The sequence below is a fragment of the Cannabis sativa genome, chromosome 3, assembly GCF_029168945.1.
Source record: "Cannabis sativa cultivar Pink pepper isolate KNU-18-1 chromosome 3, ASM2916894v1, whole genome shotgun sequence".
NCBI lineage: Eukaryota > Viridiplantae > Streptophyta > Magnoliopsida > Rosales > Cannabaceae > Cannabis > Cannabis sativa.
The window spans coordinates 12,263,771-12,280,855 of NC_083603.1; the positions used below are offsets into that span (position 1 = coordinate 12,263,771).

General features: G+C 37.3%; 1 protein-coding gene across 1 annotated transcript in view; it reads right to left on the reverse strand.

Moving 5' to 3' along the window:
• Nucleotides 1-224: 224 nt before the first annotated feature.
• The window catches only part of LOC115708805 (uncharacterized), a 56,027-nt gene continuing 39,166 nt past the window's right edge, over nucleotides 225-17,085 (reverse strand). Inside the window, exon 6 of the mRNA XM_061111665.1 lies at nucleotides 225-472. Within this exon, the coding sequence (XP_060967648.1) occupies nucleotides 332-472 (141 nt within the window). The 3' untranslated portion in view covers nucleotides 225-331. The remainder of the gene's footprint in view (nucleotides 473-17,085) is intronic.

The window sequence follows — 17,085 nt, forward strand, 5'->3', positions numbered from 1 at the left end:
ATGACATTATTAAGCAGATGATTTATAAACCATTCATCCAATGATATACTATCTAAGCAAATTCTAAATGAAAAAGCTAAGAGGAAATTAATAAAGGATAATTTCAAATAAAATAAGAATTTAACGATTTTGTAACACCCTAACTATCTTAGGCGTATTACGTGATTTTTAAACGTACTGTGCAGCTCGTTGCTAATCAACGAGGTTTATGGAAAAACGTGATTAATTAAAATTTTGCTTTTTCATTAAACTTATAAACCATTTTGCAAAAAGTCTCGGGATCCCGAATTATAAAAATATTTACAAACGTTTTAACAGTTTAACTTTTACATCAAAATGAAAGTCGTCTAACGACAGTTACAAAAATCTCAGCCCTGCTGTCCCGAGGATCGTACGCTCCAGGCCTAACCGCCCCGACATGTACAATCTCATATGCTCGCTCACGGTCCATCAGCAACAGCCTTGCCTTTACCTACACATGAACGTAAACTGTGAGTCGACAGACTCAGTAAGAAAAGCATAATAATATCATACATAAAACTGACTGCCGTGTCCAACACGATGCGAGTCCCGCTTGCCATGTCCAACATGGTGCGAGCACTCTTGCCATGTCCAACATGGTGCGAGTTTTGAACGTTCGGAGGACGGTACTATTGACAAGTATCCTCTGATCGGTCGAGCCGGTCATACTCATTTCTTGGTCATACTCCGGCTGTCTGCGACGGGATAGGTCAATAGCCGAACCACCAACCGGTGTCGGCTGATCGGTCGAGCCGGTCATACTCGTGCTGGTCATACTCCGGCACATGTCTAGACGTGACGGGGTTGGGTGGTTCGAAGCCTAAATACATATCTAATGTAATCTAACGGGCTTCCTACATGCACGCTAAACATGTAATCTACATATGCATCTTGTTATACTAATCTTACACGGATTCCGATTTCGGGTGTGCGGTCAACTTTGGACGGCCCGAAGGCGAACGGCGGATTGCGGCTCCTAAACCATAAAAATCACAACGCTATAAGTGACACGCTAAATCACTTCCCGGGGACTAAAACTTGAAACTAAAAGTTTCCCTATCGATAAAAAGCATGGCAATACCCCTAAAAACCCAAAAACGAGGAAAACTAGGGTTCTGAAAATCCCCCAACCGTGACGGACGGTTGCCCAACCGGAATTCGGTTACGGGAAATTCTGAACCCCCATCCGAATTCGGATGCTCAACCGAATTCGGTTCCTCGCGAGCGACAACCAAAATTTCCATAACTCGACCAATTTAACCCCAATTGATCCCAAACTTTCCGGACACACTCTATATGCCCCAAATGACATTTCAAAGGCATCAAACCTACCCGTAACCCACACATGCAAAATTCACCATTGGAGCTCAAGCTTTGAGATCCAAACTCAAGCTTGAGCAAAACCACCTAAACATGCAATCCATAAGCTTAATTCTACTTAACTAAGCCTAAAAACATCTCTGAAAACAAACAGAAACATCCAGCAATTCACAGAAACAAAACATGGCATTTTCTCTCAAAAATCACCTATTTTAACATATAAACTAAAAGCTTTAAACAATCAATACAACATGCTTTCTTTATCACATAAACAACCCTAAACTAACATGCTTAAACTCAAAATAACAATCATATTTCAGCAGCAACAACAACAACTATTCAAGCATGCATTTCATCCATTTTCACTTAAAATTCAAGAAGAACACAAAGGGAATTTATAAGGGATCACACCTTGACTTGAATTACACAAGAATGAGTTGAAAATCACAAGCTTTAGGCAGAAAATTCCCAGCCCTAGCAGCCCAAGTCTCAGCCGAAAAGAGGGAGAAAGAGAGAGCTTTGAGTGTTTGATTTTTTTGGAAATTTCTTTTAAAAAATGACTAAGTGTAAAATGCTTAAGAAAGGAGGAATATAACTCATATTTTTCATTTATTTCAGCCAAGGAAACACTTAATTAATTATTTATTTTCCATTTCATAAAGTCACATAAGACAAAACACTAATGGGGCAAAAAGACCATTTTGCCCCTCCACCATAAACTCATGAAAATCATACTAACGGGGTATTTTTGGGACATTCTAAATTCCCGGCCATTCCCGACATTCCCAATGTCTAAAACCCGTCCCCAAATACTAACATACTAAGTTGTGATTTCTACTGAGCCAAACGCCGCGTTCCAAAATACCGGACACCGGAAATGCGAAATATAAAAGCTACTGATAACATACCCATGCATATCTGAATTCCATAAATATCAATACTAAATTATTTAAATAGCTATAAATAATTTCATGATTAACATAAATAACTGCTAATTTCCAAATTAACTAAGCGGGCTTTACAACTATTCCCCCCTTAAAAGGATTTCGTCCCCGAAATCTAACCTGAATAACTCTGGATATTGAGCTCGCATATCGACTCAAGCTCCCCGGTGGCTTCTTCCACCTTCTTGTTTCTCCGAAGAACCTTGACCAACGCTATGGTCTTATTCCGAAGGACTTTATCCTTTCTATCCGGGATGCACTTGTTTGTTCCTCATAAGACATATCGGCAGAAGTGAAGGCTCTCATAACTGAGTATATGAGAGGGGTCTGAAACGTATTTTCTCAACATTGAGACATGGAATACGTTGTGCACTGCTGATAAGGCTGGAGGCAATGCTAACCGATATGCCACTTGACCTATCTTCTCGAGAATCTCGAAAGGTCCTGTAAATCTAGGGCATAACTTGCCTCTTTTCCCGAAACGTTTAATCCCCTTCATCGGAGATACTCGCAAAAACACATGGTCCCCTACTCGGAACTGAACATCCCTACGTTTCGGATCTGCGGAACTCTTACATGCACTTTCTGGGAGGCAAGCATTCTAGCTTTAATCTTCTCTATTGCCTCATTGGTCCGTTGAACTGACTCTGGACCTAGGTATTTCCTCTCCCCTGTCTCATCCCAGTGGATAGGGGATCTACATTTCCTACCGTACAACAGTTCATAGGGTGCCATCCCTATCGTACTCTGATAGCTGTTGTTGTAAGAAAACTCTATCAACGGTAGGTATTTATTCCATGAACCCTCAAAGTCCATAACACAGGCTCTCAACATATCCTCCAATATCTGAATTGTCCTTTCGGACTGACCATCTGTCTGAGGATGGAATCTTTGTCTTGAATTTTAGCTTCGTACCCATTGCCCGTTGCAAACTTTGCCAAAATTTGGAGGTGAATTTCGGATCCCTGTCCGAAACTATAGACTTCGGTACCCCGTGAAGTCTCACTATCTCCCTGACATATAACTCTGCCAACTGATCCACTGTAAACGTTGTTCTAACCGGCAGAAAATGAGCAGATTTCGTAAATCGATCCACCACTACCCAGATGGAGTCATACATACCCGTGGTCCTAGGTAACCCGACCACAAAATCCATCGTAATATCCTCCCATTTCCATTCTGGTAGGGTTAGAGGCTGCAACAACCCTGCTGGTCTCTGATGTTCAGCCTTGATCTGCTGACACGTGAGGCATCTCGAAACGAATTCTACCAAATTCTTCTTCATACCGCTCCACCAGAAGTACGGTTTCAAATCTTGGTACATCTTGGTGGTGCCGGGATGTAGAGAATATGGAGTAGAATGAGCCTCCTCAAAAATCTCATTCCTCAGTTCCACACTGCTCGGAACAGAAACCCTAGCTTTATACAAAAGCACCCCACTATCTGACACTGAAAAGTCTTTGGCTTGACCAGCCATTACCTCATCTCGGATCTTCGCTAACTCCGGATCTGCCGTCTGAGCAACCTTTATTCTTTCTAACAGATCAGATTACAGCGTTAAGTTGTGAAGCTGACCTACCACAAACTCGATGCTGGATCTAACCATATCCTCTGCTAGCTGGGGTGAGATCTGAACCATGCTAGCTACCTGCCCGGGACCCTTTCTGCTCAGGGCATCGGCCACTACGTTGGCTTTTCCGGGATGGTAAAGGATCTCACAATCATAATCCTTCACTAATTCCAACCAACGCCTTTGTCTCATGTTCAAATCTTTCTGAGTAAAGAAATACTTGAGACTTTTATGGTCGGTATAGATCTCGCACTTCTCCCCATACAGGTAATGCCGCCAAATCTTCAGCGCAAAAACCACTGCGGCCAATTCTAAATCATGAGTCGGGTATCGCTGTTCATAATCCTTTAACTGACGGGAGGCATAAGCGATAACCCGATCGGCTTGCATCAATACGCACCCCAAACCTTGTTTGGATGCGTCACAGTAGACTACGAACTTCTCCTCGTCCGAAGGCAAAGCTAGTACCGGAGCAGTAATCAATCTCTGTTTCAGCTCCTGAAAACTAGCTTCGCATTTATCTGACCAGATAAATCGCTGATTCTTCTTTGTAAGTTCGGTTAGGGGCATTGAAATTTTGGAGAACCCCTCCACGAACCTACGGTAGTACCCAGCTAATCCCAAGAAGCTTCGATCTCTCGTCCTTGTCTTCGGTCTCGGCCAATCCACGACGGATTCGATCTTCCCGGGATCCACCTTGATCCCATCTTTACTCACTATGTGCCCTAGGAAGGACACCTGAGACAACCAGAACTCACATTTCTTGAACTTGGCGTAGAGTCTATGTTCTCGAAGTCGTTGCAGTACCATCTGAAGATGTAACTCATGCTCCTCTTCTGATTGATAGTACACGAGGATGTCGTCGATAAACACAATCACACAGGTATCGAGGAAATCCTTGAATACTCTATTCATCAGGTCCATGAATGCTGCAGGAGCATTGGTTAGTCCAAATGACATAACCAGAAACTCGTAGTGTCCATACCTAGTGCGGAAAGCCGTCTTTGGAATGTCCTCCTCTCGGATTCTCAACTGATGATAACCCGAACGGAGATCAATCTTAGAAAAGACCGTCTTCCCTTGAAGCTGATCGAACAAGTCATCGATCCTAGGTAATGGATATTTATTCTTCACCGTCAGCTTGTTCAACTCTCTGTAGTCGATACACATCCTCATAGATCCATCCTTCTTCTTCACGAACAAAACCGGGGCTCCCCAAGGTGACACACTGGGCCGAATGAACCCTATGTCAAGCAACCCACAGGCTGAATCTTTAACTCCTTAAGTTCGAGTGGAGCCATCCTATACGGGGCTTTGGAAACCGGATCCACCCACAGTGCCAAGTCAATCACAAAGTCAATCTCCCGTGAGGTGGTAACCACAGAAGTTCTTCGGGAAAAACGTCCAAAAATTCCCGAACCACTCTGATGTCCTCTGGCCGAATGGTGTCTGGCCGAGTGGTGTCCACCACCACGGCCAGAAACCCTAAGCACCCACCGTGCAATAATTCTCTCGCTGACATAGCCGAGATCACCGGGATCCGAGATCCCTGAACCGAACCCACGAACACGAACGGTTCTTCACTTTCCGGTTGGAAGACCACCATCTTCCTCTTACGATCAATGCTTTCATGGGAATATTTAGATAGGAAATCCATTCCTAAAATAATATCAAATTCGACTAAGCTCATCTCTATCAGATCAGCGCTTAACTCTCTACCGTCTATCCTGATTGGCATAGACCTAATCCACCTATTGGAGATAACCAATTCTCCGCCAGGTAACAGGGTTCCAAACCCTGATTCATATCTATCAAAGGGTCTACCCAACTTACTAAAGACTCTGGCCGCCACATAAGAATGTGTAGCCCCAGAATCAAACGACTTGAATAAAACGAGTTGTTAATAAAAAGGCGACTGTAACAACCGATGGGGTGGCATCCGCATCGGCTGCGTGATGGCGAATACCACAGGCGGAGTGGGTATCGCTGGAGCTCTCGGTGCCTGCGGCGGGCCCGGGGACATTCCCTCTTGAAGTGCCCGAGCATGCCACAATGGAAGCATCCCTGCCCCTTGCACTCGCCCCGATGGTGCCTCTTGCAGCTAGGGCACTCGGGATAGGAGAATCGGGTCTCATTACCACCAGGACGACTCCTGCAGTGCGGTTCCCCGGAACCTCTTGTTCTGACTCGCGCCGCCGGAAGCAGTGGGTGCCCTCTTCCTCTGATCAATGGCCGAACCACTACTCCCCCTGCTAAAGCCTGATGCAGGAGGGGTAGGAGCTCCGCCACTAACCGAGATCTTGGGCGATTCGACATACACCCCACCTGCGCCCTCGGCTCGCGGTGCCTTCTCCACCATCGAGCATAGGTGGTGCTTGTCGTCTGTGGTAATCATCGGGTCATGCACGATCTTGGGATTCAACCCGTCCAGATACTTCTCCTTCCTACTGAAGTCGGTCGGCACAATTCCCGAGGCTAACCTCGCCAACCGGTCAAACTGAGTAGTATACTCAGTGACACTCATGTTCTCCCGCTGGGTCAGGTGAACGAACTCTTTCCTCTTGGCGCTTCTGACCGCCTCATTATAGTATTTCGCGTTGAAGAGTTCTTGGAACCTCTCCCAAGTCATGGTGGTGACATCGTGAATCTGAGACACCATGTCCCACCATACCAGGGCGTCCTCACAGGCCCGAAATGTGGCGCACACCACTCTATCATTACCGGTGACACCCATGAAATTCAGAATTCGGGTAATCACCGTCAGCCACTGTTCGGCTTTCGATACATCTGGACCTCCCAGGAATACCGGAGGTGCTTGCTTCCGGAACCGCTCATATAAAGGTTCCAATCTGTGGGCCGCCACCACTATCTCGGCACAGGCGGCGGGGGCGGTGCCCTTTGGAACTACGGGCACGGGAGCTGCGGGAGCACCTGCTGTCTCAACCTACGAATCTCGAGGTCTTGTTCTTCGATCCGGGCTTGCATCTCCGCAAACCGCAACTCCCCAATTCGGGGCTCCACGATCGGGCGGGAGCACAGGCGGCTGTGGCGGGTCCTCGACACCCCGACCACGGGCCCCGCCTCGGGGACCTCTACCTCGGCCCCTAGCGGTGGGGGAAACCGAGCTCCCTCTCCCTGATTCGACCCCACGGAGTTGCCCCGACTCCTGGTAGTCCGCCTGGCGTCCATCTAGTTAGAACCGCCTGCGAAACCAAGAGTTGGCATATCAGGTCGTATTCAAGGCGAGCTTACTAATGCCGCTTAATTTGGAAATTAGAAATGAAACATGCGCCTATTCTACTATCAGGCTACTAACATGCTTCCTAACAGGCTTTTCTTTTTCATAACTGAATAAAATAAACTACTAAAGCAATAAAGGCTTGCGAGCCGTGAACCGAGCTAGCTGGCGATGATGATTGTACATGTCGTGACGATCTTCGGAAGACAACACAGCGGCTACGATACCAAATTGTAACACCCTAACTATCTTAGGCGTATTACGTGATTTTTAAACGTACTGTGCAGCTCGTTGCTAATCAACGAGGTTTATGGAAAAACGTGATTAATTAAAATTTTGCTTTTTCATTAAACTTATAAACCATTTTGCAAAAAGTCTCGGGATCCCGAATTATAAAAATATTTACAAACGTTTTAACAGTTTAACTTTTACATCAAAATGAAAGTCGTCTAACGACAGTTACAAAAATCTCGGCCTGGCATCCCGAGGATCGTACGCTCGGAGCCTAACCGCCCGACATGTACAATCTCATATGCTCGCTCACGGTCCATCGGCAACGACCTTGCCTTTACCTACACATGAACGTAAGCGTGAGTCGACGGACTCGGTAAGAAAAGCATAATAATATCATACATAAAACCGACCGCCGTGTCCAACACGATGCGGAGTCCCGCTTGCCATGTCCAACATGGTGCGAGCACTTCTTGCCATGTCCAACATGGTGCGAGTTTTGAACGTTCGAGAGGACGGTACTATTGACAAGTATCCTCTGATCGGTCGAGCCGGTCATACTCCATTCTTGGTCATACTCCGGCTGTACTGACGGGATAGGTCAATAAGCCTTTGAACCACCAACCGGTGTCGGCTGATCGGTCGAGCCGGTCATACTCGTTCTTGGTCATACTCCAGCCTGTACCGACGTGACAGGGTTGGGTGGTTCGAAGCCTAAATACATATCTAATGTAATCTAACAGGCTTCCTACATGCACGCTAAACATGTAATCTACATATGCATCTTTGTTATACTAATCTTACGGATTCCGATTTCGGTGTCTTGCGGTCAACATTTGGGCCCGAAGGCTGAACGGCGGATTGCGGCTCCTAAACCATAAAAATCACAACGCTATAAATGACACGCTAAATCACTTCCGGGGACTAAAACTTGAAACTAAAAGTTTCCCTATCGATAAAAAGCATGGCAATACCCCTAAAAACCCAAAAACGAGGAAAACTAGGGTTCGAAAAATCCCCCAGCCGTGAACCGGTTGCCAACCGAATTCCGGTTAGAAATTCGAACCCCATCCGGAATTCCGGATGCTCAACCGGAATTCCGGTTCCTCGCAGGCAGCAACCAAAATTTCCATAACTCGACCAATTTAACCCCAATTGATCCCAAACTTTCCAGACCTGCTCTATATGCCCCAAATGACATTTCAAAGGCATCAAACCTACCCAGAACCCACACATGCAAAATTCACCATTGGAGCTCAAGCTTTGAGTTCCAAACTCAAGCTTGAGCAAAACCACCTAAACATGCAATCCATAAGCTTAATTCTACTTAACTAAGCCTAAAAACATCTCTGAAAACAAACAGAAACATCCAGCAATTCACAGAAACAAAACATGGCATTTTCTCTCAAAAATCACCTATTTTAACATATAAACTAAAAGCTTTAAACAATCAATACAACATGCTTTCTTTATCACATAAACAACCCTAAACTAACATGCTTAAACTCAAAATAACAATCATATTTCAGCAGCAACAACAACAACTATTCAAGCATGCATTTCATCCATTTTCACTTAAAATTCAAGAAGAACACAAAGGGAATTTATAAGGGATCACACCTTGACTTGAATTACACAAGAATGAGTTGAAAATCACAAGCTTTAGGCAGAAAATTCCCAGCCCTAGCAGCCCAAGTCTCAGCCGAAAAGAGGGAGAAAGAGAGAGCTTTGAGTGTTTGATTTTTTTGGAAATTTCTTTTAAAAAATGACTAAGTGTAAAATGCTTAAGAAAGGAGGAATATAACTCATATTTTTCATTTATTTCAGCCAAGGAAACACTTAATTAATTATTTATTTTCCATTTCATAAAGTCACATAAGACAAAACACTAATGGGGCAAAAAGACCATTTTGCCCCTCCACCATAAACTCATGAAAATCATACTAACGGGGTATTTTTGGGACATTCTAAATTCCCGGCCATTCCCGACATTCCCAATGTCTAAAACCCGTCCCCAAATACTAACATACTAAGTTGTGATTTCTACTGAGCCAAACGCCGCGTTCCAAAATACCGGACACCGGAAATGCGAAATATAAAAGCTACTGATAACATACCCATGCATATCTGAATTCCATAAATATCAATACTAAATTATTTAAATAGCTATAAATAATTTCATGATTAACATAAATAACTGCTAATTTCCAAATTAACTAAGCGGGCTTTACAGATTTCTTGTTTGGACGAGAGTCAAAGTTTTTCTTATTTTATTATTTCTTTATTGTTTCATATTGTAAACACTAGTCTAAGTTTTCATGTTTAGATGTACAACTAGATGTTGCATTTATAAATACTTATCTATCGAGATCTAACACTATTATGTTTGTCTAATGGATGAAAATCCTTTGGAATTTGTCCCTGTAAAAATAACAAGCTAAGTTACACCAACAATGAAGATTCAAAATTAATACTACAACATTAATAACAAATAACATAATTCAATATAAATTCATACACATTCAGAAATTATCATACATTCAACAAGTAAGAAAGACATGTGAAAATACAAAACACACACATCTTAAATAATTTTCAAGGTTTCCAACAAAATGATACAGTGTCCCGTTTAGGCTAGAGTCAAAGATATCATTCATTGAATTGAATAGCCAACTCATCTAAAATGGATACCATTCTAGCAACCTTTTATTCGATCAAGACTAGAATCTAGCGTTGTCCTGTTTAGGCGAGAGTCAAGGCCATTCTATCTAATGAGCTTCCACCATTATTTCATACCTTGTAATTCTTACTCTTAGCAGCCACTTTAGGGTGGATGTTACTAAGAGTAAAATACTTACAATAATACTTATATTTCGATATTATACGACGTTAAATTACTAATGAACGAACATCCATTAGGGATAAATCTCACTAAAACAAGAACTGTGTAGAACCAACAATGGAGATTGAATGTCCTTATAACTAAAGCTCATTATTTTAAAAAGTGTATTTTCATTTGATATTTATTTTAACATGTATATATTTATTTAATTAAAATTACTAATTTAGATAACTCTAAATATAAATTTTAATTTAATATTTATAAAATTATACCCTAGGAAGATCTGAAAAATAAAAATTTATTTTCCATCCTTAGTATTAATTTTTTAATAAATATTATGAAAATTACTTAATTTAAGTTGGTCCAGAATTAATTAAATAATTAATTTTCAACACAAATTTATTTTTCTATAAATATATATGACAGATTTCGAAATCCAATGTATTAAAGAGCAATACATTTTTGAAATCTCTTAAAATAAAACTGAAAAAATTATTCTAATTTATGTTAGTCAAAAAATAAATAAATTAATTTTTAATATAAATATAATCTTCCTATTTAATTAAATTTCTTAAGAAAAATATCGAATATTTAAGTGTCTTGAAATAAATCAACTTAAATATTAATTTTCTTATTTAATTAAATATATCTAGAAAATACCAAAAAGTCTACTTAGAAAATATCTATCTAGATAAATCATAAACTAATTATTTATTTTCTAATTAAAATATAATATGTTTTAGTCTATTTATTTTTAATAAATCATTAATGAAAATTACTTGATTTAAGGTTATCTAAAATTAATTTTTAACTTTGATCTAATATTCAAAATTGAATAGTTTCGAAATATCAACATTTAAAATCAAATGTCTTTCGAAATGTAAGGGAATGATTATTAAAATAAAATAAAATATACTTTGAAAAAATTATTCTAATTTAAGTTGATCTGAAATTGAAAAAAAAAATTGACTTAAATATAATTTTCTATTTAATTAAATTTATTAAAATAGAAATAAATAATTAAGTATTATGAATAAAATCAACTTAATTATTAATTCTAATTTAATATCTAAGAAAATATTCTAATTTAAGTTAGTCTAAAATTAATTTTTAACTTAAATATATTTTACTATTTAAATAAATTTCTTGAAATAGAATAAATAATTAAGTATCTTGAATAAAATCAACTTAATTATTAATTCAATTTTATGTTCTAAAAATATCCTAATTTTAGTTGGTCTAAAATTAATTAATAAATTAATTTTTAACTTAAACATATTTTTCCACTTAAATAATAGAAAATATAAATTAGTTACTATCTAGAAATTTTTTTCTTTAAACTAAGTGTGTTTTTCTTAATTAATTTTAAAATAATCTAATGAAAAATTAATTCCATTTATTTCAAAATTAATTATGTTGCTAATTTAATTTTAATTAGGTTAAACTAGTATAATTAGCCTAATACAATTATTTAAATAAGGCAAATGGGCCTTCACAATTGGGGTTGTTCATGTGGGGGGCTGGGTCCAGTATGTCGTACCCACTGTTGGGTTTTATGCCTAAATAAAACTCCATTTCAATGTAATCCATTTTATTCAACATCAATAAAGAAACAGAAGTATTTTTCATTCATTTGTGTATGTTTTGGTTCATCTTATCAATTGCTTGTCTATTTGATTTATAAATTTATCTGAAACCCTTTTCACATACTTGATCCTGTTTATTGTGTTGTCAACACATTGGAAAGTAAACATGACTATGTGAATAAAGATTCCTAGATTTATCAGACACAGGGTTTTACTGATATGATAATCTACAACAGAGTTTACTTGCATTTGGTATAATGTTATGTTCTTTCCAGAGCATTGGTTAAAGTAAAGCTCAGGTTGGGTGCATGGAGTATGCATTGGAAGGGACCGATATTGAACTTTGACATAGATTTATCAAACTTACTGTAATATCTATTCAAGTCAATATCGCCTAGTTGATCCTATATCAAATGATCTAAATCCTACTTTTGTGTTATTCGTGTTCTTTGATTTGTTAGTTAAGCCTACTTTTAGGTTAGGGTGATACGTACATTTTGGGAACACAGTAGTGCAATTGAGTGGGAGCGCTAACATAAATATGGAATCTATAGCTTCTATCTGGCGAATAGAGAGTAAAGGATGATTGCCTTCGAGCTTGACCAAACGAAAATAAATGGTGGAGTACTCATTTCACATAGCTGAAATATCATTTATACGGGGTTAAGTGTTTTAAGGATAAAATACATTGTAGGGTGTTACGGTAATCTAATCCCTTTACAGTATAGATCATTCATATAGAGGATCATTGATCAAATTAGGATTATAACAATGGATAACTAATGACGTGTCTATATGGTGGAACATATAGAGAGTTCTATATACTGAGAGTGCAATTCTAAGTTCTATGCGTGGATTCAACGAAGAATTAATAAGTCAGTGAATTTAGGTTATAAATTCTTGATCTGCTTATTGGAAGCTCGGTTATATAGACCCATGGTCCCCCCACTAGTTGAGACAATATTACTTGTAAGACTCATTTAATTGATTTTGATTAATCAATTATAATTCTCAAATTAGACATGTGAATTTTTCACTAAGTAAGGGCGAAATTGTAAAGAAAGAGTTTTTAGGACATATTTGTTAATTATGATACTTTGTATGGTTCAATTAATAAATATGATAAATGACAATATTATTTAATAATTATTTTTAGTTATTAAATAGTTAGAATTGGCATTTAAATGGTTAAATTTGAAAATTGACGTTTTTGAGAAAATGAGATGCAGAAATAATAAAACTGCAAAATTGCAAAAAGTGAGGCCCAAATCCATAATGCCATGGCCGACCACTTTTATAGGGATTATCATCTGATATTTTCATTATTTTAATGCCAAATAATTCAAACCTAACCCTATGTGGAATGCTATAAATAGATAGTGAAGGCTTTAGGAAACATACACTTACACATCTTGTTTCCTTCAGAGAAAAACCTGAGCCTTCTCTCTCTAACCTAGCCGCAACCTAACCCTATGTGGAATGCTATAAATAGATAGTGAAGGCTTTAGGAAACATACACTTACACATCTTGTTTCCTTCAGAGAAAAACCTGAGCCTTCTCTCTCTAACCTAGCCGCCACCTATATCCTCTTCTTTCTTGAATAATTTTGAACCTCTTAGTGATAGAGTAGTGCCCACACACAGCAAGTGATACCTCAATCATAGTGAGGAAGATCGTGAAGAAAGACATTCAACAAGAAGGAGATTCAACACTAAAGGAAGGAGAGAAAGAGATCCAGGTTCAGATCTTGATAATACTCTGTGACAGAAAGGATACAAGGGTTAGAGATCTGAACGGAAGGAGAAATTTTATTCCGCTGCACCCAATGTAAGGTTTCTCATACTTTATATGTGTTTAATTTATAGTCGTTTTAGAAGTTCATATTTAGGGTGTTAATCAACATACTTGTGAGTAGATCTAAGATCCTGGTAAAATAATTTCCAACACCCACTACTAATGGCTCCCTAACTCTCACACAAGGCCCAAAAGAGAGGAATTTAACCTTTCATTAAATAAATATTATTCATTGAATAAGACCAATACTAATTGGGCCTAAATCAACTATCATGGGGTGATATTTTATTTCAACAACCTAATCCATTTATCTATCTAAAAATAAATGGGCTTCCTATATGCATCTAAATCCAAAAGCAAATATATAGGCTCACACATGTCAAATTGATTTGGATGGGCCGTATCATGTTTCTAAGTTTACACAGATGAAAGAAATATAAAATTTACTTGTTACAAACTATTTATAAGATCTATTGACAATTGGAATATGATTAAAATCAGATTATTAGATCTGTCAACAAGTTAATCATAACAATTTAGATTAAATAAATAATAAGTTTGTTATAAAAGTTTTGAATAAACAATTAAATAAAATAAACAATATCCATGTAACAATTTGTGAAATTTAAAATTATTATTTAAACAATATCCATGTAAAAGGATATCTATTACTTATATAATTAAATTATTATTTAACTAACCAACTAAATTTGAAAATTTAGGGTTGTTAAAATAACCTTAAATATCTTTTCAAAATTTAAAATTCAAAATGAAACTAATTTAAAATATATTGGTTTATTTGAATTATTTTATCAAATTAAGTTAAATATCTAATAAGATAAATGATTTGAACATAACCAAATAGATATTTTCAATATCATTTTCTAATCTTATAATTAAATAAAATTAAAATAACAAATTAACTAATTTTTAAATAGATAGGGTTAGGCAAATATTATTTTAAGAATAAAATAATAAACAAATAATAATTATCCAAATTATATGTCAAAATATCTCAAATTAAGCATTTTTCAAATTTTTACAAAAATATCTAAGTTATTAAATATTTAAAATTCTATTTATAAATTTCTAATAAGTAAGATGATATAAAATATCATTTTTCTAACTTATAATTTAAAAACAATTAAATCTTTCACAAAATAATCAATTTTTTGAATTTGAAAATATTATGGTTAGAATATCTATAAAAATATCTAGGTTAATTTTAAATTTATAATTATTTGATGTATCTTATAAGATAATTTTAATATAATATTTCAAATTAAAAGAATAATGCTATCATTTAATTTAAAATATGTGCAATATTAAAATATCTAACTTTATAATTAAAAAAAATATATAAATATTAAAGAAATTAACAAAATTTTAAAATCTAACCATAAATAAAATAATAAAATAATCAATTTTTAAATTTAAACCTCAAAATATCAAAAAATTAATAATAATCTATTAAATAATTAAATATTATTAATTTAAAAATTGACATTTAAGTTTGAATGATAAAAATTATATTTTATTTTGATTTAGGGTTTGAAATTGGAAAAATTCAAAATTTGTAGAAAAAAATCCACAAAAATTAGATTTTGGGTGCCGCTGCCCACGAGGAGGCTGCATGCAGCCTCTTACGCGTGCGGAATGGGGCTTTTGCAGGGTGACACACCGAGAATTCTCGACAGGTGCAGCCTCCCACTCGGCGTAATGCAGGGTTCCTAGGAAGGGCTCGTGTCTGAGCCTGGTGCTAACGAGCGTTCGGGTAGGATTTTTCCTAGCACATGCGCGCGCGGATCACCTTGTCCGAGTGCTATGCGCGCATGGTGCTCGACATTGATGCACTCAATCGACCCGAAACTTTAAACCACCATAACTCTCTCATTTTTTATCAGAACTAAGTTCCGTAAAAATGAAAGTTGCTTAATTTTTCACAAAGAATCAAAATAAATTATTTTCATAACAAAAATAAAATTATTTTCATGGAAAAATTTTATAAATCACATACATTCATCAAATAACACATAAACCAACATGAACACATCCAAATCAATACAATAAACAAATTTATTATTTTAAATCCATATTTCATGAAAGTAAATCATTGCCATGGATCTGAGGCCAATTGTTGGGAATATATTACCAGGATCTAGATTTACTAACAAGTATGTTGATTAACATCCTAAATATAAATGTCTCTAAAACAATGAAATTAAACACATAAGGGTTTAGAGAATCTTACATTGGTTGCAGCAGAATATTATGACTCCTTCTGCTCGGATCTCTAACCCTTGTTCCTTTCTATTACAGAGTATTATCAATATTTCAGCCTGGATCTCTTTCTCTCCTTCAGGTTAGTTACCACCGTCTTCCGCACTATGATTGAGTACTTGACTTGCTATGTGTGGGCATGGCACTCTATCACTAATGGAGAATTGGATGAAGAACAATTAAGGAGGTTTTGAAAACTGTATAGAAGGTGTCTCTCTTCTACTAGTTGTCTGACAGAGTTAGAAACTAGATTTGGCAGGTTGAAAAAGTTGGATGAGATGAGAGCATCATGATCTCCACGGCTGTCCTGGAGTTGGAGGTTACTCCCCCTTCTCTTGGTGTGATAAACGAGAAGCATGATGAGTATCCCCGGGGGTTCAAGCACATTCAAACAGATGCTTCAGTATCTGGATTTGAGGTAGGTCTTGCTGCTGTGATAGTTGATGATAATGAGGGACAAGATTCATATGTTGCAGTCGAGTTTGCGAGGGTGGATAGTGTGTTAGAAGCTGAACTGGCTGCGATATCGATGGCTTTGTCTCTTGCAAGAAATAGGGGTTATGATCACGTTATTTTGGAATCTGACTGTGCAGTGGCAATGGTCCATCTGAATGAGAGAAAGCTCCCTGTTCAATGGGGCTCTTATCCTATGTTTACTGAATGTTTAATTAAAACTTTTGATTTCCAGTCAGTTGTTTTTTCTGCTATTAACCGTTCGGTTAATTGTGTTGCGGATCGCCTCGCCATGTGGGCTCGTGTCTCTAAGATCCAAACACAGGGTTGTTTAAGGGATGTGGCCCCCTTTTGTGGTCACTAGTTTGTGTTGTGTGTTCAATAAAGAATCCAGATATAAAAAAATAAAAAAAAACCTAGGACTTAGGTTTGAATTATATGGATTAAAAAAGAATAAAATATTGGGCAAAAATCACACACTAAGGCCGGCCACTAAAAGACCACTTTCTAGTTACAATTTCGCCACTTTATTTCAACCAGTTATTCTTCGTTCAATAATACTATATTTTCCAATTCAATCCTATAAATGTCAAATTATTTATTTAATCATTATAATTAATTATCAATTAAAATTGCCATTTATAATATTTATTAATTAGACCATACAAAGTCTCTTAATTAATAAATTAACTCCGAAACCTCTTATTATCACAATTAAGCCCTTGCTTAGTGAAAATTCATAAATAAGACATAGTCTAATTTTAGAATTATAATTGATTAATTAAAACTAATTAACTGAGTCTAC